Source organism: Pan troglodytes, chromosome 8 (genome assembly GCF_028858775.2).
Source record: "Pan troglodytes isolate AG18354 chromosome 8, NHGRI_mPanTro3-v2.0_pri, whole genome shotgun sequence".
NCBI lineage: Eukaryota > Metazoa > Chordata > Mammalia > Primates > Hominidae > Pan > Pan troglodytes.
Genome location: NC_072406.2, coordinates 58,467,924 through 58,492,596, shown reverse-complemented (window position 1 = coordinate 58,492,596; position 24,673 = coordinate 58,467,924). Strand labels below are relative to the sequence as shown.

The 24,673-nt window shown below is 38.6% G+C and overlaps 1 protein-coding gene across 22 annotated transcripts in view; it reads left to right on the top strand.

Annotated features, from left to right (window-relative positions):
- The window catches only part of ZFAND4 (zinc finger AN1-type containing 4), a 62,035-nt gene extending 49,664 nt beyond the window's left edge, over nt 1-12,371 (top strand). For 20 of the 22 annotated variants that reach the window (XM_009458337.4, XM_054659433.2, XM_063780377.1 and 17 more), the window contains 4 exons: nt 1,512-2,666; nt 3,979-4,033; nt 9,709-9,829; nt 11,398-12,371. In XM_009458337.4, coding sequence (XP_009456612.3) covers nt 1,512-2,666; nt 3,979-4,033; nt 9,709-9,829; nt 11,398-11,533 — 1,467 coding nt within the window. In that variant the 3' untranslated portion in view covers nt 11,534-12,371. 22 annotated transcript variants of the gene reach the window in all.
- The last annotated feature ends 12,302 nt before the right edge of the window (nt 12,372-24,673 follow it).

Here is a 24,673-nt window from a genome sequence, read left to right as displayed (position 1 = left end):
AGATTGGGCCAGGCGTGGTGGCTCACACCTGTAATCCCAGCACTTTGGGAGGCTGAGATGGGTGAATCACCTGAGGTCAGGGGTTCGAGACCAGCCTGGCCAACATAGAGAAACCCCATCTCTACTAAAAATACAAAAATTACCTGGACATGGTGGTGGGTGCCCGTAATCCCAGCTACTCAGGAGGCTGAGGCAGGAGAATTGCTTGAACCCGGGAGGTGGAGGCCTGAGATTGTGCCATTGCATTCCTGCCTAGGTGACAACTCTGTCTCTAGGATAAAAACATCTATAGGAGCCAGCTCATCTTTCCAAGGTTTCTTCCTTCTTAGCTCCTCTAATTTTTCTTGCCTCAGTTGGTATCCACTGAATTATCCAGCTTTTCTTATATTTTCATATATTTTATATCTTCTGTAAGTGGGAGCATTGGTATGTCATAAGGTATTCCATCCCATCCTCATGCCTGCTTGCTACCATTTTTGCTTATTTTTAAGAGCTAGATTTCTTGTGTTTAGTTCTCAACTTTATTCATAAGATCTTGAATTTTTGTGGTACTTTTTAAAAAATCTACCGTGCCAGAGGGCACCAAGACCATCCCAGGTGTGATGGTTTGCTAGGAAGATTCACAGGGCTGTAGTATGTTGTTGTATATAGTTGTACTTATTACAGCAAAAAGATACAAGGCAAAATCAGCAAAGGTAAAAGGTGCATAGAGCCATGTCTGGAGGAAACCAAGTGCAAGCTTCCTAGAGTCCTCTTTCAGTGGAGTCTCATGAGATGTGCTTACTCCTCTATCAATGAGTTGTAACAATATATGTGAAATGTTGTTTACCGGGGAGGCTCATTAGAGACTCTGTGCCCAGGGATTTTACTGGGCCTCTTCATTGTAGGCACCCTCTGCCTGGCATTTGCGGTTCAGACTCCCAAAAGGAAAGCAAGTGTTCATCATGAACTATATTATTGCATAAATAGTTTGGCACAATGAACATCTCTTATCAGTTAGGTTCATGGGAACCCTCCTGAACCTCCTGAAATAGTTGTTCCCAAAAGCCAGCCAAAGGCCAGTGTTGCCAGCAAGTCTTTTCAAGGATAGCAGTTTAGCCCTTTTAACTTTTTTTTTTTTTTTTTAGGATTGATAACTTTTTTTCTGTGTACCAGTCCAATGAAACGTTTATTCAACATAGTAGGAAAAATTGTTGGAGATCTAAAATAGGTCAGCAATGTCATATCTAATATAATCAGTTCATTTTCTTTGTAGTAAAACTCTGAGAAACAGCAGTAAGGAAATAAAACAAAATTATTTTTCTTTAATATTCCCAGAAAAGTATACTCAGTGAAGGAAAATAGGATCTTCTCTATCATAATCTTAAGATTTTATTCTTCTTAAACATTTTAAATTGAGATAGTGAAAATGCTAGTATGTTATGGTAAGTAACATTTTCTTCCTTCGCTAATTTTTGTTAATGGGCAGAGAAAACGACTGTGTAAAGAAACTGTATATTCATTCCTTTTAGCCTAAGAAAGCTGTCAAGATAAAACCTCACCCACCTATAGCTCCTCGACCTTCTAGTGGTTCCACTGCACCATCTCGCCACCGATTGTTAAGGGTCCTCCCCAACACTGGTCAATCTTGTTCACCTGCTTTTGGGAACGCATATCTGCCCGAAATCTCCAGGAATGGAATTTCAAGTTTGGCAACTCAACTCTCTGCTGAGAGATCCATATCTTCTATCACTGGTGAATTTCTTAAGGAAGATAATAGCTGGGAGAATAACACACTGTCTCACTTCAGTAGCAACGTCAAACTACCTCCTCAGATACCCCATTTGGAGTTGGGAAATGACCAGGAGCTTGCTGACTCTGTTCTCCATCTTGGATCATCCCTGCCTAGGCAAACAAAACATTTTTTAGGAAACTTGCCATCTAGTAATGAGAACATTGTCTTACCTTCAGAAGAATGTGTAACCGAACAATCACTTCTACCTAAAGTGGGCTCACTGGCTTCATTTGCAGAAGGAAATGCTGATGAACAGAGCAGCGGCTTAGAAGGTGCGTGCAAAGTGAATCCGGAGTTGCTACTCACTAATGCTGACAAAGGGTTGAAAGCTCCAGAGCAGCATCTCAAGCATGTTGCAGGAGTGCTGAATGGGGAATCAGTAGAGACTTCAGTTCTTAACTACCGGGAATTAAGTCCTCACAAGAATAGACTCTTGTCACCTCTTCGCTGTTCTGCACCAATGTCGCTACATAATTCTCTGGTGAAACCAGAAAGACAGTCCAAATGTTTTGAGTTTGGGAAGCTACAGCCTTCTTCTTCTCAGTCACTGGATGTTCAAAACATAACTGATTCTTCTTTCTCTAGGACTACTTGCTTTCAAGGTGTTAAAGTTGATTCACTTGGGAAAAGATCTGATGTTATTTCCAAAGTTGAGGCTCGGGATATCACAGAAATGACTAACAAGGCTTCCAAAGAGCCTGTTGGTTGTGTAAATAATATCAGTTTTCTTGCCTCACTGGCCGGGAGCACAAGCAGAAATAGATTACAGAGCACACGTGGGGCAGGCAGGCTTCAGAACTCTGGAACTGGGCTGTCTACAAACCTCCAGCATTTTCAGGAAGAAAACTTTAGGAAAAGTTCTCCCCAGTTAGAACATACAGGAGTTTTTTTGGTCAGTATTTTCCTTTCAACATGCTCTAGTAGTTATCCTTGTAGTGATTCAACTTATTTAAAGTTTGGTTTTTGTTTACATAAATAAGGAAGGCTAAGATTAGATTATTTTCATAAATTATCTGAAAATGTTTATTTAGTTTGTATAAAATCTTGATAGTTGAATTTTGAATGCTGTTTTAGTCCTGAAATGAGAACAGTAATTTGAACATAAGTTAATGTAAACAGTTTATCAGATATGTATGTATATGTTGAACTCCTCGAACTCCTGGGCTCAAGCAATCCTCCTGCCTTAGCCTCCTGAGTAGCTGGGAATATAGGAACATGCCAATACACCCATATTTTCAAATATGTATTAAAAATATGTATTTTTAAATGCTAAATGTTTTTAATGTTTTTTTCCATCCCAAGTAAGAACTTTTTATTTGAGTCATCAAATTTCACTCTCTCTCTCCCTTTTTTTTTTTTTTTTTTTTTTTTTGAGACGGAGTCTCGCTCTTTCACCCAGGCTGGAGTGCAATGGTGCTATCTCGGCTCACTGCAAGCTCTGCCTCCCGGGTTCACACCATTCTCCTGCCTCAGGCTCCCGAGTAGCTGGGACTACAGGCACCTACCACCACGCCCGGCTAATTTTTTTTGTATTTTTAGTAGAGACAGGGTTTCACCGTGTTAGCCAGGATGGTCTCGATCTCCTGACCTCGTGATCCACCCGCCTGGGCCTCCCAAAGTGCTGGATTACAGGCGTGAGCCATTGCACCTGGCCTTTTTTTTTTTGAGACAGGGTCTCACTCTGTCACCCAGGCTGGAGCACAGTGGCATAATCATGGTTCACTGCAGCCTTGACCTCCAGGGCTCAAGCAATCCTCCCACCTCAGTCTCTTGAGTCCCTGGGACTACAGGCACATGCCACCATGCCTGGCTAACTTTTATATTCTTTGTAGAGATGGGGTTTCACCGTGTTGCCCAGGCTGCTCTCAAACTCCTGGAACACAGTGGTGCAATCACAGCTCGCTGCAGCCACGACGTCCCAGGCTCAAGCAATCCTCTCACCTCAGCTTCCTAAAGTGCTGGGATTACAGGCATGAGTCACAGCACCCGGCAAATTTTACCCTCTTAAAGATAAATAATAAGCACGATATTGCTAGATGTGGAATCAGGTTCTGAGTTAATTTAATTAAACAAAAATTGGAATAAATAATTTAAAATGAAAGTCCAACAGCATCTTAGTGATAAAATACAAGTATTTCATGTTTGTTGATCATTTCTATTCTTCATTGACTCACCTCTATAGATGTTTTGTGTTTTAATTGTAGTCTACCCATGGTGTTGGAATGAATGGAAATAATGCAGCAGCAGGGAAAAGCGTAGGTAAGCTACAGATAATTTTGAAAACAATACAAGGCTGATAATTACATAATTATGCATCCGGTTGAATTTTCAAAGAGAAATGGGAAGAACCTTCTCTGTGGCATGTACAGAGTAAATTCTGTCTCTAAATGCTTTTTCCAATTAAGAATAATTATGAGAACGGACTGTAGGACATATATAAAGAATAAAACAAAAATTGAAATTGAAATATATTATCTTGGAAGAGGTGTTATCTATGTCAAAAAAATCCACAAGATTATTGAAGAATGAACATGTAGTTCCCAACCACCTTAGTTGCTGGCCACTCTAGAGCCATGTGGGTTTTGAAGAATTACCCTAGAAAGATGTCTTTCAACATCATGGCCAAACATCAGAGGTGGTGGTAAGAATCTCTTTTTGATGAACTAGTCATTTCTGGATAAAAGAAAGGGACAGTCTGTAGGGCCAGCCCTTTCCAAGGCCTAGTAGTGGAAGTGACTATAACATTAGCACTTCTTTCTACCAGTATGGTAACACATTAAAGATGCACCGGCCAGTCATTATTTTCAAGGAGGAAGGAAGCCATCTTTTTAAATGTTTTAATACCCAGACCAGGGATGGGAAACTCGTTACCAAAGATGTGCCACCTTTGTAGCCTCAAGGTTTTAAAAGATACCTTATTTGTTATGGTTGTCATGTGGGTTTTATGTTTTTATTGAAGACATTTAGGGTTTGTTTTTCATTCCTATGTAAGGCCCAAGGTTATAAAGTCATAATCTATTTGCACATTTTTTCAATTATTTTGTACTGTGGTAAAATAAACATAACATAAATTTTACTGTCATAACCATTTTTAAGTATAAAGTTCAGTGACTTTCACATTGTTGGGGATCCATCACCACCCCCTTTCTCTAGAACACTTTTCATCTTACAAAACTGAAACACTCTTCCCCCTCCCACCACCCTGGCAACCACCATTTCATTTCCTAATTCAATGATTTTTTAGGTACTCTAAGTACCTATGTAAGTGGAATCAAACAGTATTTGTCTTTTTATGACTGGCTTATTTCACTTATCAGAATGTCCTCAAGGTTTACCCATGTAGTAGCATATATCAGAAATTATTTTCTTTTTGGGGCTGATACTCTATTGTGTGTGTGTACACACACAATATACACATACACACACACACCATATTTTGCTTACCCATTCATCTGTTAATAGACAGTTGTATTGTTTCCATGTTTTACCTATTGTGAATAATGGTGCTGTGAACATGGGTGTACATATATGTCTTTGAGACACTACTTTCAATTCTTTAGAATATATACCCAGAAATGAAATTGCGGGATCAGAAGGTATTTCTATTTTAATTTTTTGAGGAACCATCATATTGTTTTCCACAGTTGCTGTACCATGTTTCATTCCATCAACAGTGCAAAAGGATTCCAATTTCTCCACATCCTTGGCAACACTTGTTATTTTCCTATGTTTTTGCTAGTAGCCATCCTAATGGGTGTGAGGTGATGTCACTGTGGTTTTGATTTGCGTATCTGTGATGATTAGTGTTACTGATTATTGATTCCCTAATTAGTGAAGTTGATTTCCTAATGAGTAGTTTCATGTGCTTATTGGCCATTTGTAGATCTTCTTTGGAGAAATGTCTTTTCATGTTTTTTTTTTCCCCCAAACCAAACTGTATCCAGCTTTATTAAAGATACTTTCCATAAACAATCATGGTATTTCAGGCAGTACATGGACAGACAGTCGTTAACAGTATACAACAACTTTCAAACTCCCTTCTTCAACGGACTACCAAAAATCAGAAAGCCACTATAAAACCCAATGAAGTATCTGATGTTCTGAACGGGGAAAGTTTAGAGTGAGGGTTGACATTTCACATTTAGCATGTTGTTTAACAACTTTTCACAAGCCAACCCTGACTTTCAGGAAGTGAAATGAAAATGGCAGAATTTATCTGAAGATCCACAATCTAGAAATGGAACCACTGCTCTTTTGACAGGTGCTATCTCAGTGGCATCACTGGAAAGTCCAGAATGCCTGACACATTAGGAAATCCAGTTTGTCTATTTTCTCCTTTTGTTACCTGTGCCTTCGGTGTCATATCCAAGAAATCACCACCAAATCCAATACTGTGAAGCTTTTCCCCTATCTTTTCTTCTAGAAGTTTTATAGTTTTAGGTCTTATGTTTAGGTCTTTGATCCATTTTGAGTTAATATAGAGTGTAAAGTAAGGGTTCCATTTCATTCTTTTGCATGTGAACATCCCATTTTCTTATTAACTTTTGTTGAAACACTGTCCTTCCTCATTGAATGGTCTTGGCACCCGTGTTGAAAGTCATTTGATCATGTATACGAGGATTTGTTTCTGGACTGTCTACTCATTGGTCTATGTGTCTGTTTTATGCCAGTATCACATTGTTTTTATTACTGTAATTTATTGACTTTTAATGTTATAGTTGTTGTTTTTCGTTGACACATAACTCTGTCCTGCCCTAACGCACAGCTAATCTTCTTGGAAATTTGCATTGCACCCATCCCTACTCACTCAGCTCTAGTTCAGTCTTCAGTGCTGGTTCACGTCTCACTGCTCTTCTGAAACTGCTATTGCCGTGGTCACTGACAATCTCCATAATTTCAAATCCATTGGATGCCTCCATATCTTTATCTTATTTGATTTTTGTGTCCTTCATTCTTGAAATAGTTTTTTTTTTTAATTCTAGGCTATCACATTGCTATAAATTTTTACTTTTGTTTTAATCTTTTTTTAACCTCCGTTTTTGTTTGTTTGTTTGTTTGTTTGTTTTGAGATGGAGTCTCACTCTGTCTCCCAGGCTGGAGTGCAGTGGCACGATCTCGGCTCACTGCAAGCTCCACTTCCCAGGTTCATGCCATTCTCCTGCCTCTTCTGAGGCAGGAGAGTCCCTAGCAGCTGGGACTACAGGTGCCCGCCACCACGCCTGGCTAATTTTTTGTATTTTTAGTAGAAACGGGGTTTCACTGTGTTAGCCAGGATGGTCTCGATCTCCTGACGTTGGGATCTGCCCACCTCAGCCTCCCAAAGTGCTGGGATTACAGGTGTGACCCACCGTGCCTGGCCTTAACCTCAGTTTTCTTCTGTCCTTTTTTTTTTTTTTTTAACCAGCCCTCTGCCTGTCCCCAGATATATGCTTTTTTTGTTTGATTTCATTTAGATTTGAAGTATCAGCTGCTAGCTGCAGTAGAGCTGTGTAACTTGTGTAACTTGCTTCCATTTTTCTCTCACTGTAATAACTATCATTCTGAATTATCTAGAAGAGTCTATATACATTTTGATGCAAGTTTCATTTAATTGACTTCCTAGATTCCTCCATTGGTCCTCTGTTCTTTTCACTATAAGGTTTCCCTTGAAAACTGTATTCATTATTATAGATTTAGCCATTGATTTTAGGCAGACGACTACCAGCCTTGCGTCTGGAACACTGATTTATTACTTTTTGCTGCCTTTCTGTTGGGTCAGTTTTTGTAGATCCTGTTAGATGTTAGATAAAATATGAGACTAGGAAATGGCAAGCAAGTGAATTACCTCAAGTACCTTTCATCTTGTTGTGAAAAGCAACTCTTACCATCAATATGATTTTATGGGTTTTTTTCTTTATTCATCTGTTCAGTACACATTTGAGAGAAGGTGATTCGCCCCCCTTGGCCTCCCAAAGTGCTAGGATTACAGGTGTGAGCCACCACGCCCAGCCTCACAAGAGTTCTTAAATTAAAAAAGTATGGAGAATATCAAGTTAAGCATCCCCTAAGAAAAGAAAAAAAATGAAAATGTGATTACAGTGAATTAAATTATCATCAGAGATTCTTCCACCGTTGTTTAAGGAAGAATATCCTAAGCCTGAATTTTAAAGATAGTTTCGAGTAGATTAACATTCATTGGACATCTTGTAATATATGCCTTTCTTTGGTGTCTTGTGCAAGTGCAAGTAAATATCTTTTTAAAAATATTTTAAATAATGGAATTACTCCCTCACCTTTGTGAGATGTTCTTGGTATCTCTAAGTGCACTTGAGAAAGAAAACGTTTATTAACTGAGTTGGTACCCAGGCACCATTAGGAGTCTCTCAATTGTTTCAAATTTTGTTTCTAGTTTTGGCAAGATCTGGGAGTGTATTTTAGACTGGTAATAAAGACGATTTAATTTTGCTGGGCTTGTGTACAAATTAACTAATCTCTGTTGTGACAAAAAAAAAAAAGACATAGAACCAATTAATTGTAAATCCAATTTTTTGAACCCTTTAAGAAATTTCAGACTTTTAGCTGCCAACTAAATACCAAGCTTAGGCCTCCTAAACCTTTTTCAGTAGTGGAGAAAAGGTCCCAGCACCATTGACACTACCAGTTTTTCCTCACTCCTTCCACTTGTTCTTGCATTCTTTCTTTGCCTCTTGCTTCTTAGCCTTTGTGTGACACCAAGCACATGTGTATTTGTACTGTTACTTTATCAACTATGGGCAGGAACTTTGAGCCTCTCTGCTTATGACTGGGGTTTGTTGGCATTTTGATCAGTTCTAAAAGACATTTCACTTAGTAATTAAAGAAATCGATTTGGCCTGGCGTGGTGGCTCACGCCTGTAATCCCAGCACTTTGGGAGGCTGAGATGGGCGGATCATGAGGTCAGGAGTTCAAGACCAGACCAGACTGACCAAGATGGTGAAACCCTGTCTCTACTAAAAATACAAAAAAAAAAGCTGAGCGTGGTGGTGCGCGCCCATAGTCCCAGCTGCTCGGGAGGCTGAGGCAGAAGAACCACTTGAACCCGAGACACAGAGCTTGCAGTGAGCCGAGATTGCGCCACTGCACTGCAGCCTGGGCGACAGAGCAAAACTCTGTCTCAAAAAAAAAAAAAATTGATTTAATTCTTTCTTATATAATAACAGATGTGCTCTTATTTTTAAGGTAAAAACTCAAGTTGATACAGTAATACAGAATTCAGTAAATATTTTTGGAAAACTAGTAGTACTGTGAAATTGAGCTGTGTACTGTTAGTTACTATTATTAATATGACATTTTATGTAATTATAACGTGCTTAAAACTTTCAGAGTGCTTTTTACATATATGGATTGAGTTGACCTTAAAGTGCTTATTAACCTAGAGAGAAAAATACATGTTCTATTATGTTAAAAATAAACATATTGAAGTTTTGAAAGAATAAATGACTTGCTCATGGTTTGATGAACTGTCAGTGGTGTAATAGGACTAAGAGGCATGTTTCATGATACTCTGGTACTCCTTTTTGGTGTGAACAAACAGAATATTTATATTGCAATCATGTTCTCAGAGGTTTCATCAAATATGATTTTGAAGCAGACATTTTTCTTTATTCTCTGTCAAAATTTGGTGTACTTTATATAAACTGATTACCATTAGAAATAATCAGGAAAGTGGTGTGTATAAAAAGTTCTAAAAATATAAGTGCTAATCAGTAGAAACCTACCACATCTTAAAAGAAATAGTTCCACTGCAACTTGACCTGTAGATTTTATAAGTAATTTTAGATATAAAAATAGCACAAATTAATTTTTATGGCATAGATATTTACTTTGATAGGACTATGTTTTGTGTTTTGCTTAATAATATTTCATGTTTAGGATTTTTTGCCTGTGTTAATCAAGGTGTCCTTTCTCTAAACAGGAGAATGTACTACTCATCACCTCCCACCTGTGAAAGCCCCTCTTAAGACAAAGAAGAAAACAACAAATCATTGTTTTCTTTGTGGAAAGAAAACAGGACTGGCTAGTAGCTACGAATGCAGGCAGGTTGGCGAGCTGGAGAAGCTCAGATGCTTTCTCTGTGGTAACCCAGCTTGGGGATTATGCAAAATAAAATATTTAAATTGCCTGTTTATAACATCATTAAGATGATGTTCAATAGCTATCTTCAGTTGAACTTCTAATTGGCTGAAGTAAAGAACAAGTAGATAGCTCATGGGTTTCCAAAAGACAAAAACAGATCCTTCCTTGTCCTTTAAGTTAGGAGGTTTAAACCAATCTGAGAGTGTACCTTTTTCGTCTTACGATGAACCTGCTTGGATTTTGTTTGAGTGGCACCTTGGAAGAACCCCTCCCTGAATATTCTATTAAAAATTTAATAAAAAAATTAAAAGTTAATATAAAATAGATGAATAATATATTTCCAAAAAAGTATGACCTTTTTCTTACTGTAATTATTTATTTCATTAGTATTGATTGATATCCTCCAAGGATGTTATGTCATATTATCTTGGATGTCTGCCCTTAGATTGGGGCTAGGCTTGAATTAAAATAACTGCTGCTGCGGCCTTTTTTTTTTTTTTTTTTTTCAGTACTATAATCATAACTCACTGGAGCCTTGATGTCTTGGGCTCAAGCGATCCCCCTGCCTCAGCCTCCCTAATAGCAAGGACTATAGGCATGTGCCATCATGCCTGGTTAATTTTTTAAATTTTTTGTAGAGACAGATCTCACTATATTGCCTAGGCTGGTCTCAAACTCCTGGCCTCAAGTGATCTTCTCACCTTTGCCTCCCAAAGTGCTGGAATTTCAGGTGTGAGCCGCCACCACACCCATCCCAATCCCTGCTTTTTAGAGTGTATTCGGTTCGAATGAAAACAACCTATTTTGCTACTAGAAATATTTTTAAAAATTCTTTCATGGCATAGTTAGGTTTTACTATTTTAATTTTACCATGAGACTGAATTCCTCAGAAATTCAGAATTCTTTTAGGTTTACTAGGTATAAGAGAAACGATGGGCATATTTATCAGCTTTTTGCAATTTTACTACTGATAGAGTTCTATACCCTGTTTCATTCTTTTTTTTTTTTTTTCTTTTTTCTTTTTGAGATTGAGTCTCGCTCTGTCACCAGGCTGGAGTGCAGTGGCACGATCTTCCTCACTGCAACCTCCACCTCCTGGGTTCAAGCGATTCTCCTGCCTCAGCCTCCCGAGTAGCTGGACTATAGATGCACGCCACCACACCCGGCTAATTTTTGTATTTTTAATAGAGATGGGTTTTCATCATGTTGGCCTGGATGGCCTGGAGATCCACCCGCCTCGGCTTCCCAAAGTGCTGGGATTACAGGCTTGAGCCACCGCGCCTGGTCTACCCTGTTTCAGTCAATAATGACTTCTTTATCATAAATTGTCATATTCATAGATAATTAACTTGTTCTTTTTGGGGGTATTTATGCTTGTTTACGAATGGAAGGGAAATGTCAGCAGTGAAATTGCTAAAAAGAACCAAAGGGCCCCTGTTGGACTACCTGAAGTCAAGCTCCTGTCTCCCAGACAGATGAGCCTTTCATAGAAATACAACTATTCACATAAACTTTTTTTGTGCTTTAGATGTGGAAACAACTTCTGTGCATCTCATCGTTATGCAGAAACTCATGGCTGTACCTATGATTACAAGAGTGCAGGGAGGAGATACTTGCACGAGGCAAATCCTGTGGTTAATGCACCAAAGCTTCCAAAAATCTAACTCTTCCTCTACATCTTACTGTTCTGCCTGGGATTCGTATTATAATGACAGAAGAAATATTGTTTAGACTATTATTTTTGTTCGACTCTAAAAGATTTGCCAAATAACAAAAGCATACAATGCATACTGTTGGAGAACAAGAATGCTACTGTATTTTACATCTTTATTTCTTGGTGAAACAAAAGTTTTAAAAGTAGTTTTAAAAACTTTACACTGGAATGATTTAGCTTTGTTATTGCATGTCTTGTGTTAAGTGTTTTGTATATGATATTGCAGTTTTACTAGGCAAATCTTCAAAAGATGCACTTTAGGAAACGAAATATTTCCTAAATAACCAGCCTTCCACATTGTACAGAATGAGCAGTCATGTAATGAATGGCTCTACTCAGATTGACCATATGGGTTTTTTCTTTTTCTTTCTTTTATTCTTCTCCTTCTTTTTTTTTCAGAGATGGGATGGGTGGAGATTTTTAAAAAATCCCATGTGTGAAAGTTTACTGGCTTTATTAGCAAGTTCCTTTTTACTTCAAGCTACTTTTTATAAAAAAGAACATTTTTCAAGTGTGGTTTTTAACAGATAATACATTTCTTCCACATTCAGATTAGTATTCAGACATGAATCCATTCTATAAAACACATCGTGTTCATGATAGTGTATATTTTACTACTTTTTGAATGTTAATTTTAAAATAGAAGATGTCCCACTTGCCATTAAATGTAGAAGCCAACTTTTTACCTTTTGAAATATGGCTACATTTAAAACAAAATCTCACAGCTCGGTTTTTCTTATTTGTTGAGTGCTATTACCAGGAGAAATTCAAATAAATATTCAATTTCATTATGAGTTTTATTATTTATTTATAATAGTTTTTCTTTTATAAATAATTTTTCTTTTATAAAACCATTTAATTAAATGAGTGATTTATTTTACGTGGATAAAATAACTATCAGCATAAAAATATTCTTTTAGGATATTAAGGACCCTGTTCCCCAGGTGTAACCAGAAACCACTAAGGCATTTGGGAGGCCACTTGCTGTATAGAAGCTCAGTTCAGACTGATGCTGAACCCTGGTAAACAACTAGCACCTAACCCAGGTAGACTCTGCAGCCCTGGGGTAGCAGACTCTGCTAAGAGTACCAGAAGGCTGACTTAGGAGCTGTGAGGGGCCCCTTCCTCTACTTAAGGTTGAATGAACCGGAGAGCTCACTGCCCCTGCTCCTGTAAGAAATGAAATGTTGATGGAGACAGATGCCTTCAGACAAAGAGGGCAGTACATTCATAAGAGGGAATGGCTAAAAGTTAGCAGAGGAGCTATGCAAATGGGGGTTGAAGGCATGCTTTTTAAGAAGGGTGGATATAAGTAGATGAAAAATACTTTCATCTGTGTTATGAATAATTTAGTATTTCCTCCTGTATCAAGAAGACACGTGTTTTAGACACTTAAAATATAAGAACTGCCTTACAGAGTTAGACTGCTGAGAAATGGACCATAGCATATTTATTCTGCAAACAAATATGAATGCTTAGGGCCTACTTGATGTAGTGTGCTATGCTTTTTAAACCAAGACTATAAGTAGAAGTAAGTCTCATTCTAAGTTTTACTAAAGATTGTGGTGAAAGTTAAGTCTTTTTACTAGTTTTCAATAACTGACAGCTGAACTATTTTAATTCAACAAGTTATATCATTATATTGAGGGGCATTTCTTTATGCTTTAAATTCTTACACAGACACATTCCAAATTTTAGAGACATTGTATCTGTCTTTGCATTTCCAGTAATTAGCAGAGTAGATTGCCTGTAGGTACTGGTTAAACATTAGTTGAATAAATGGATGCATTGGACAACTTAACCATGATTTTTTTTTTTTTTTTTTTTTTTTGAGATAGAGTCTTGCTGTGTCACCCAGGCTGGGTGCAGTGGTGCGATCTTGGCTCACTGCAACCTCTACCTCCTGGGTTCATGTGATTCTCCTGCCACAGCCTCCCGAGTAGCTGGGATTACAGGTACCCACCACCATGCCTGGCTAATTTTTGTATTTTTAGTAGAGACGAGGTTTCACCATGTTAGCCAGGCCAGTCTTGAACTCCTAACCTCAAGTGATCTGCCCACCTTGGCCTCCCAAAGCGCTGGGATTACAGCCATGAGCCACTGCACCTGGCCCATGATTTTTAAAAAAAGGCATTTATATTGTTTTATTTAGCTAAGCCCATTTTATGTAACGAAGTTCAGTTTCTGGATTTTTTTAAAACAGCATTTAGTTTTAACAGCACTAAAAGTTTTAAATTTTTAACTTTTGGCTATGTGGAATATTTTCAGCTTATATTTAATGTAATCATTCTAAAAAGGGAAATCCAAATACTCAGGTGTCCTTAAAATCCTATCAGTGTACGTGTAACTTGTGGAGACAATTATTTTTTAAAAGACAGGAATTCATTTTCTCATATATGTTTAATGTGATTTTTCTTTTTTTTTTTTTTTTAGATGGAGTCTCACTCTGTTGCCAGGCTGGAGTACAGTGGCATGACCTCAGCTCACTGCAACCTCTGTCTCCGGTTCAAGTGATTCTCCTGCCCCAGCCTCCTGAGTAGCTAGGACTACAGGTGCGCACCACCATGCCCAGCTAATTTTTATATTTTTAGTAGAGACAGGGTCTCACCATGTTGGCCAGGATGGTCTCAATCTCTTGACCCCGTGATCCACCCGCCTCAGCCTCCCAAAGTGCTGGGATTACAGGCATGAGCCACCGTGCCCGGCCTATGTTTAATATGTTTTTAAGCCATCAAGACGAATACTCAAATTTTGCATCTAGTCATGTTTTTCAAAGTGTAAGCCGTCTACCACTCCTGGAACGTGAGATAATTTTAGGTATTACGTGGGTGAACATTTGTAATAATTATATATTTTAATGTATTGGAAAATGTAAGTATAAGCAGTTTAAGTTGAAAATAATGTAAAATAAATTGATTTAGGTTAAAAATGTTGGTTTAAAATTGGCAAGGATTAATATAGCAAAAATCATAAAAATAAAACAATGAAATTTAAGGAATGAAGGCATGATATTTTAAGTTTTCTTTGAAAATTAAGTTAAACTTTTGAAATGGTTGGTGAAACTAATATACATAGCTTTAGAAAAACTAAGGGTTAAAAAGTAAAATTTTATCATAGACACCCCCCTCCAATTTCTTCTAATAATCAATTTTAGTTTTTCTAGTTGTTACCATCATAACACTAGCCAGTATATTTTAGACGTTATTTTATTCTACTCTACTATTAAAAGTGAGGAATTAGCTTAACAACACATTACCTCAATACTTCCTAATTTTTGTCAGTGTATTAGTCTTTTCAGGCTGCCATAACAAAGTACCATAACCTACAGAAATTTTTCTCACAGTTCTATAAGCTAGAAGTCTCAGATCAAGGTCCAACAGGGTCAGTTTCTGGTGAGGGCTCTCTTCCTGGCTTGCAGACAGCTGCCTTCTTGCTTTGTCCTCACATGGCCTTTGTTCAGTGTGTACACACAAAGTGGGTTGTGGGTGGGAGAAGAGCATGAGTGCTATCTGGTGTTTCTTCTTATAAGGACACTAGTCTTGTCAGATCAGGGCCCCACCCTTATTACTTAATTTAATCTTAATTACTGTCTTACTCCAAATACAGCCACACTAGGGGTTAGGGCTTCAAAGTGGGAATTTTGAAGTGGGGGGCACATGCGTTCAATCTGTAACATACTGTCCGTGGCCTGTCAAAATCTGTGTTCTTGTCACATGTAGATATATTCCCTTCCATCCCAACCACACTAAAAGTCTTAACTTGTTTAAGTATCAACTCTAAAGTCTAAAATCCAAAGCCTAATTTAAGCATAAATCAGGTATGGCCGAGACTTTTGGTACCACTCATTCTGAGGCAAAATTCCTCTCCAGCTGTGAACCTGTGAAACCAGACAATATGCTCTTCCAAAACACAATGATGGGACGGGCATAGGAAAGACATGCCATCTCAGAAAGGAGAAACAAGAAAGAAAAAAAGGATGACAAGTCCCAAGCAAGTCCCCAAACCTGGCAAGGCAAATCCCATTAGGTCTTAAGGCTCTAGAATTATTCTTTTTGGTTTGATGCTATGCCCTCCAGGCCCACTTGCACTGTCACCCTTATGGCACTGGGCCTCAGCCTTGTCCCTGAGGCATTCGGCAGTGGGATCCTGGCCTCCCCTGAGTGAAAAGGCCCCGCCCTTTGAAATGGAGGAGGAACTAGCCCTGCCTCTTAGGCCTGTGGTGAGAATGGCAGGCTGTGGTTCACGGACAGTATTTGAATCACTTTTGGGGCCATTCTTCACTTTTTAAAAGGGTAGCTCATGCTCACAGCCAGATAGCTCTGTTGTCTGTTTCTGTAGAATCTGAGAAGTCCTATAGCCTTCTTTCATTCCATTCTGATTTTTCGTGTCCCCTTTAGTCCTGGCTGACAGTATCTCTGCTGGTACAATCCCATCTCTATTCTTGGCTTCTGCTCAGGTGGCTGATTAAATCTGTAGTTCACACCCACACTAATGTTATCAAATGGTTGTTCAGCCACACCTTTAATGTTCTCTTCAAAACAAGCTTTCTCATTTCTTTGCAATGTGGATAGGCTTGAGAATTTTCTATATCTTCAAGTTCTAGTTTCTTTTTGCTTAAAATTCCTTCGCTTTATCTCCTTGCATTTTAAGTGGTAGAGAAACCAAGTTGCTCCTTCAATACTTTGCTTAGAAATCTCCTTAGCTAAATTTAGATCCAGTTTCATTGCTCACAATTTGTGCCTTCCACAAAACACTAGAACACAACTATTTATTTATTTCTATTTTATAACAAGAATCTCCTTTGTTTCTATTAACCTGTTCTGCATTTCTACCTAAGACTTCACCACATGGGCCTTTAAAGTCCATCATGCCCACGAACATTCTGTTGATGATGATATATGTATTCCGTAAGAATATGGAGGCTTTCTCTCTGGCTCTCCTCTTTTCTTTCTGAGCCCTTATAAGAGTTACCTTTAATTCAATCACCTGTTGGACCATAGCTATCAACAGTCCTTCAGGACACTATAGACTTTTTTTTTAGCATGCATGTTAAAACTCCTCCAGCCTCTCACCATTACCCAGTTCCAAAGCCACTTCCACATTTTTAGGCATTTGTTACAGAAATACCACTTTTTGGTACCAAAATCTGTATTTATCTGCCACAACAAAGTATAGTTGGTCCTCCATATCTAAGGGTTCCACATCTATAGATTCAACCAACTGGGTATAAAAATATTTCACTTACAAAAGGATATTTGCATCTATGTTGAACATGTACAGACTTTTTTTCCCTCTCATTCTCTAAATAAGGCAGTGTAATTACAAGAGGATGGGCATAGGTTATGTGGAAATACTATGCCATTTTATATAAGAGACTTGAGCATCCATGGATTTTGGGTTCTACAGGGGGTCTTAGAACAAATCCCCCATGGATACCAAGGGACGACTGAGTGGCTTAAACAACAGAAATTTGTTTTCTCACAGTTCTGGATTCTAGAAGTCCCAAATCAAAGTTCAGCAGGGTTCTTTGTGGGTGAGGGCTCTCTTCCTGGCTTGCAAATGGCAGCGTCCTTGCTATGTTCTCACCTGGCCTTTCCTTGGTACATGTGCAGCAGAGTGAGGGGCAGTGGGGAGACAACAAGCTCTTCAGTGTTCTTTCTTATAAAGATATCAGTCCTATTAGATTAGGGCCCTCCTCTCATGACCTCTTTAGCCTTAATTACTTTCTTACTCCAAATACAGCCATGCACGGGTTAGGGCTTCAACATAGAAATTTGTGGGAGGGGGGACAAACATTCAGTCCATAAGTCAGTTATTTCAAATTCCCTATTCTACTGCAGTTAGACTAGTCCATGTTACCATAGCTTTTACCTGAGCTATTGCAATAGGTCCCTACCTAGGCTCCCTGAATTACTTCTATGCCCTTTACAACCTGTTTCTACACTTAGCCAGAGTGAGCTTACAGAAACAAAACTTTGAGCACATCAGTGTTTGAAATATTTCAGGACTTCCTCTGTTCTTAGAATAGACCCTGTGTTAACTGTTTGGCCTGCTATAACAGAATACTATAAAAACAACAGAAATGTATTTCTTACAGTTCTGGAGACCGGGAAGTCCAGTATGAAGGCACTAGCAGATCTGATGTCTGGTGAGGGCCTACTTCTTCATAGGTGACCATATTTTCATCATGTCCACATGGTGGAAGGCACAAGGGGCCTCCGTCCTGGGTCTCTTTTATAAGGGCTCTACTCCCATTAATGAAGGCTCTGCCCTCGTTACCTAATCACTTCCCTAAGGCCCCAACTCAAAATACCATCACACTGGGAATTAGATTTCACCCTAATGAATTCAATGAGTTTTGGGAAGACATAAACATTCAGTCTATGGCAGAGCCAAATCTTTAACCTTTTCTCTTCCTAGTAAGGCTTCTGTTGTCTAGCCCACTCTTACTTCTCCAGCCTCATCTTGCACTGTTTCCCTAGGCTTCCTGGGATTTGCCCACATTCACTTCCTTTTAGCTTTTCCAGCCTGTTTTCTCTTGTTAACACCCACTCTTCTTTCAGATGTCAACTCCATCATTACTTCCTGAAGGAAGCCTGCCAGGATATATTCCTATCTAGGTCAGTGCCTTTCCTCTTGAAACCATTTTCCTTCCCTGAAAGGAAATCCACAACAGGTTTAATTGTGTGAGCCTTTGAGTTGGACAAGATGGCAAGTCCATGAAAGCAGGAATTGCTCTCCTGCCCATCTATCCATCCATGCTCCCAAGCCATCACCAGGCATTGTGCTTAAGCCCTCAATAAATATTTGTTGAATGAATGAAAAAGCTTTTAAGAATGTACTAAGTCTCGGCTGGGTTTGGTAGCTCATGCCTGTAATCTCAGCACTTTGGGAGGCAGAGGCGGGTAGATCACCTGAGGTCAGGCATTCGAGACCAGCCTGGCCAACGTGGTGAAACACCATCTCTACTAGAAATATAAAAATTAGCCAGGCGTGGTGGCAGGTGCCTGTAATCCTAGCTACTCAGGAGGCTGAGGCAGGAGAATCGCTTGAACCCGGGAGTTGGAGATTGCAGTGAGCCAAGATCATGCCACTGCCCTCCAGCCTGGGTTACAGAGCGGGATTCCATCTCAAAAAAAAAAAAAAAAAAAAAAAAAAAAGGCATGGTGGCTCATGCCTGTAATCCCAGCACTTTGGGAGGCTGAGGCGGGTGGATCATAAGGTCAGGAGTTCGAGACCAGCCTGGCCAGCATGATGAAACCCACGTCTCTACTAAAAATACAAAAAATTAGCTGGGCGTGGTGGTGTGCGCCTGTAATCCCAGCTACTCGGGAGGCTGAGGCAGGAGAATCGCTTGAACCCAGGAGGTGGAGATTGCAGTGAGCTGAGATCGTGCGAAGACTCCATCTCGAAAAAGAAAAAAAAAGAATGTACTAAGTCTTTTTAGTGATCTATCCACTTTAAGTAGTATATGTTAGCCCTAAAGCATATTATGTTCTGTTAAATTATAGCCTTTTCTGCCTTTTTTTTTAGGTTGACTTAAAATCTGACACTAATAAAGTTAAAATATTACATTTTTAGAAATATTTACTGAAGATCTAATTATGAGAGTATGATATCTTTTCTGTAATCCAAGATCACTAAACCTGTGATAGGCAAAGGTTCATTTTCTAAACATAGAGATAAAACTGATTCCCCTTAAATTCCTTCATTTGTCTAAAATTATGCCATAGTTTATTTTGCTTTTTAATTTCTTTTTTTTGTGAAGCTCATGGGTTTTTGTTTTCCCATTACTTTTCTTGTTTATTAATGTCATTGGAAAAATAGACCTGGATCTTATCATCAGATTAAGACTGTCCCTATTAAGGCTACTAATCATATAATTAGTATATTGAGAATTATTCTTCTTGAAGACATTCTTCACATAATCACTTGACTTTTAATTTAGTATTCTTATAATTTATGTTGAAATACTTTCAACTTTATAGAAAAGTTATAAGTGCAGAAAAAGAACTTTCTTGGTCCCCAGCTATTAATATTTCACCATATTTGCACTCTCTGTCAGCACGTGTTTAGCAATTACCATTAGCCTTTTTCTGAATGAGAGAGTAAGAGGCAGACATCATGTGCATCCATCTCTATGTATTTCTAGTATGTGTATTCCCTGAACAAGGACACACTCTTACCTAACTCCTCCTTTCTTTCTTTTTCCCCCTTCCTTCCCTTTCCCTTCCCCCTTCCCCTTCCCCCTTTTCCCTCCCCCATCTAGTCCCCTGGGAACTGGCTTTTGTTTATAATTTCTCATATCCTCCTCCACTCCTCAGGTTCCCTCTCTACCAGCCTCAGAGTATCCTTCTTTGCAGACTTGGGGGTTGGGAGGTAGAGTGGGATCCCAGTTTTAGGGAGAAGAGGGTCTCCCTTAGGTGACATGCAGCTTTGACTTCTGTCTCCCTGGCTTTGGGAAGCCATGGGAACCAAAGTCACACTACTTGGTTTGGCACATGTACATAGGACACAGGATTTCAGTGCTCTGTGTTCCACTTCGGATGCATGCTTTCACTTAGATTTTATCCCAGTGATTCTTGAGAATTGTCCCAGTTCTTTGATTCTTTAAGCATATATACGTTTAAATTTTTTTATCCAGCATTTTTAGTTTGAGGAGTGGCTCAATTAACCTATTCAGCCTTATTCCTAGAAATTTTTTATTTTAATTGAATTTTTTATTTTAATTGAATTTTTTCCAATTCATTCTCTTGGATTCTTTGTCAGTCATAATTTCTTTCTTTTGTACTGTTGGTTTTTCTCAAATGTTTGAGAATTTTGTACATAGCGAGGAAGTAAGAATATGACCGATTAGCATGGGTGGGGCCTAAGGATAAGAGTGGAAGTATTGCTTAACTTATATGTACTTGGTCACTATGCTTTATTAGGTAATCTTTGCAAATTTATTCATTCAGATGTTTATGGAGTGCCTCCCAGGTGCAAGGGACTGTAATTAGTGTTTGGAATATAGTAGTAAATTAGGTGGAGTTTACATTGCAATATAGGCTGTCTTTAAACAACTAAGTGTGTCATTATATAATTATAATTTTGATAAATATTTTAAAGGGGAAGTGTGCGGAGCTATGCAAATATGAAACACAGGCACCTGACCTAGTACAGGACTCCTGAAGTTGAAACTTCTGAAAGAGTAATGAAAATTAGCTAGGAAAGTGGTGAAGGAGGTGATGGGGGAGAGGCCTAGGACAAAAAATATATATAGTTGGCCCTTCATATCTGTATTAGTCCATTTTCACGCTGCTGATAAAGACATACTCAAGACTGGGCAATTTACAAAAGAAAGAGGTTTATTGGACTTACAGTTCCACGTGGCTGGGGAGGCCTCACAATCATGATGGAAGGTGAAAGGCATGTCTCACATGGCAGCAGACAAGAGAAGAAGAGTTTGTGCAGGGAAATGCCCATTTTTATTCATTTATTATTATTATTATTATTGAGATGGAGTCTTACTCTGTCACCCAGCCTGGAGTGCGGTGGCACAATCTCAGCTCATTGCAACCTCCCCTCCAAGATTCAAGTGATTCTCCCACCTCAGCCTCCCGAGTAGCTGGGACAACAGGCATGCGCCATAATGCCTGGCTAACTTTTTTGTACTTTTAGTAGAGACTAGGTTTTGCCATGTTGGCCAGGCTGGTCTCAAACTCCTGACCTCAAGTGATCTGCCCACCTCGGCCTCCGAAAGTGCTGGGATTATAGGTGTGAGCTACCACGCCTGGCCAAAACTCCGTTTTTAAACTTCCAGATCTTGTGAAACCTATTTATTAGCATGAGAACAGCAAGGGAAAGACCCACCCCCATGATTCAGTTATCTCCCACTGGGTACCTCCCACAACACTTGGGAATTATGGGAGCTACAAGATGAGATTTGGGTGGGGACACAGCCAAATCATATCAATATCCATGGGTTCCATGTTCATGGATTCAACCAAGGATTGAAAATATTCGAAAAAAATAGATGGTTGCATCTGTACTGAACACATACAGAAGTTTTTTGTCATTATTCCCTAAACAACACAGTATAACAACTATTTACATAGCACTTATGCTGTATGAGGTATTATAAGTAATCTAGAGAAGATTTAAATTATACAGGAGCATGTTTGTAGGTTATGTGCAAATACTATACCATTTTATATAAGAGACTTAAGCATCTGTGGATTTTGGTATCTGTAGGGGATCCTGGAGCCAATAGCTGACCAAGAGACAACTGTATATTCTGAAGGACTTTTTCCTAGTCAAACTTTATTCTCTATTTAGGAATGGGTGCCCTGCTGAGTGACTTCAGCCTATACTTCATTGATCAGAATCTGTTAAAAGGGTAGCCTTTCCATTATAGCAGTTTCAATCAAGGGAGAACAAGTTTGGAAAAAAAGATTGAGCTAATGATCTACAATATCTGCTACAGAAGATGATTTGATTCCAAAAGAGTATTTAAGGTTTGTTGAGATAGAAAGAAAATATAAAGAACAAAATCCTAATGAAGAGAATGCAGGAACACTAAATCAGCCCCAAAACTCATATCCAATTTGTCCAAGAAAGAAATGAAACATTTTATTATACTCGTAGAATAGAAAAAAAAGAATAAGGTTGAGGTTTTAGTCTATATAGTATTTTAAAATTATAATCATATGTTTAGTATTTAATGATATTCAATTCTACTTTACCACAGCTAACATCTGTCAATAGAATTACTTATAAAACAAAGACCTTAAGGGGAGAAAATGTTGATAAAGGATAGAATAAATACAAATAGACTTTAGTCTTTAATAAAAAGAAAAAATTACAGATAGGATTAAAAAATAAAATCTGGTACCTTGCTGCCTATAAGAAACACCTGAAGTAGAAAGATATAGACAAATAGTAGGCTAATCTTTTACTGTTAGCTCATTTCCTTGTACTTGTAAATCATGTTTTATTATGTGAATATATTTCATTGTGACATCAGCTGGGGGGTCCTAGACGCAACAATACCCTAGCAGCAATGAGCACATGTACTGCCCACGTCTTACTTTCTAATACCATTCTCTAAAGAGGGGACACGGTTCCTTGGAGAGATGCCTGATTGTGGAACTGGGGCAGGAAATATGTCTTTTTTTTTTTTTTTTTTTTGAGATGGAGTCTCGCTCTTGTTGTCCAGGCTGGAGTGCAATGGCATGAACTGGGCTCACTGCAACCTCCACCTCCTGGGTTCAAGCAATTCTCCTGCCTCAGCCTCCCGAGCAGCTGGGATTACAGGCGCACACCACCACACCCGGCTAATTTTTTGTATTTTTAGTAGAGACGGGGTTTCATCATGCTGGCCAGGCTGGTCTCGAACTCCTGACCTCAGGTGATCTGCCCGCCTTGGCCTTCCAAAGTGTTGGGATTACAGGCGTGAGCCACCATGCCCAGCCAAAAATATGTCTTAAAGTGCCAAAAAGGAAGTACTGAAAAACCCCAAGATATCAAAAACTTACAAGAACTATGGGGTATGCCAGGGGGACACAGGAACCAAATGAAAGCATTCTCGATGGCCAAATCTAAAACAATTTGAGCAACAAAATACAGTAGTATTGGCTTATAACTCAGTATAAAATAAATATCCATGATTCTACACTGATATAAATAAACAGATTAATAAATAAGGGAGAAGGGCCGTATTCTCCACACAGAAGAATTCTGTAGATACTCCACTCCCAAGGAGGAGGAGGAGCAAACGCCTCAAGTCTTAGGTGTGGGCTATGCATAATGACTTTCTTCCAAGGAGTACAGTCTGGAAATGGAGAAAAGAGTAACTTTATAGTGGAGAGACCTGACAAACTCCTCAGCCAAGTAGTGAAGGTCAACATCAGCAGGCATAAATCATGTTGCTAGTGTGTTCACTTGATACCATGTGGTGAGAATGACACTTTAGTAGTCTTCCTCTCAAAACCCACAACCCCAGTGTAACCATGAGGAAAACATTAGACACTGTCCATTGAGGCTCATTCTACACAATACCTGACCAGTACTTCTCAACACTGTCAAGGTTATTGAAAAGGAGGAAAGTATGAGAAACTGTCACAGCCAAGAGTACGGGGACATACTGACAAATGTCATGTCGTACGCTGGATGGGGTCCTGAAACAGAAAAGGGAAAGCTGAGGGAATCTGAAGAAAGCATGGACTTTAAATAATGTCTCATTATTGGCTCATTAATTGTAACAAATATACCATAGTAACGTAAGATGTTCATAGGGGAGAGTGGGTGTGAGATGTATGGGAACTATCTTTGCAAATTTTCAGTAAATCTAAACTTGTTCTAAAAATAGTTTATTAAAAAAAACTTTTAAGAAAAGATACCTGCAGAAAGAAGTGGAATAGACTAGGTAGCAAGTGCCTTGATACCCATTGTAGATATAGTAGAGTGAGTCTGCAGAGAAAAACAAGGTGGCTTTTAGATTTTTGTAGAGAATGGGACAAACAGTAGGGGTTTCATTTTCTCATTTATATAATTGCTTTATAAAAAGTTCACTTTGGGGGCAGGAAAATTCATATAAAATATAAAAGTCAACATTGCCTTCTTAGAAATACTGTGTTGCAAAATACTGTCATTAAAATCTATAGCAATAATGGCTAAAAAAATCTTCACATGTAGATCAAAGAATTCTAGAATCAATTATACTACATTTTAAAGTAGTACCTATTAAGTTTTTGAGAGCACCATCAAAGCTGTCATTACCAGAAAATTTATAGTGCTATATTCTTTATTCCAGAAAGGATTGAATATAGAAATGTCCATGTTACCAAGAAAGAAAAACTATAATCTAAAACTTGAGAAAAGATGTCAGAAAACCAAAATAAAGGAGGAAATGGAAATTAGGAAAAAAGTGAATACTGGGAATTGTATAAAATTGCAGTTGTCCTGAAATATTTCAACCAAATTCACATCAACCTTACCTTAAGAAAGAAAAGCAAACTAGCAAAATTAGAAATGAAAATAAAGTTCAATGCAGAGGAGTCTAAAAATTTATTAGAGAAAGTTAGCAAAATGAGTAGAGCCACAGAAAGAT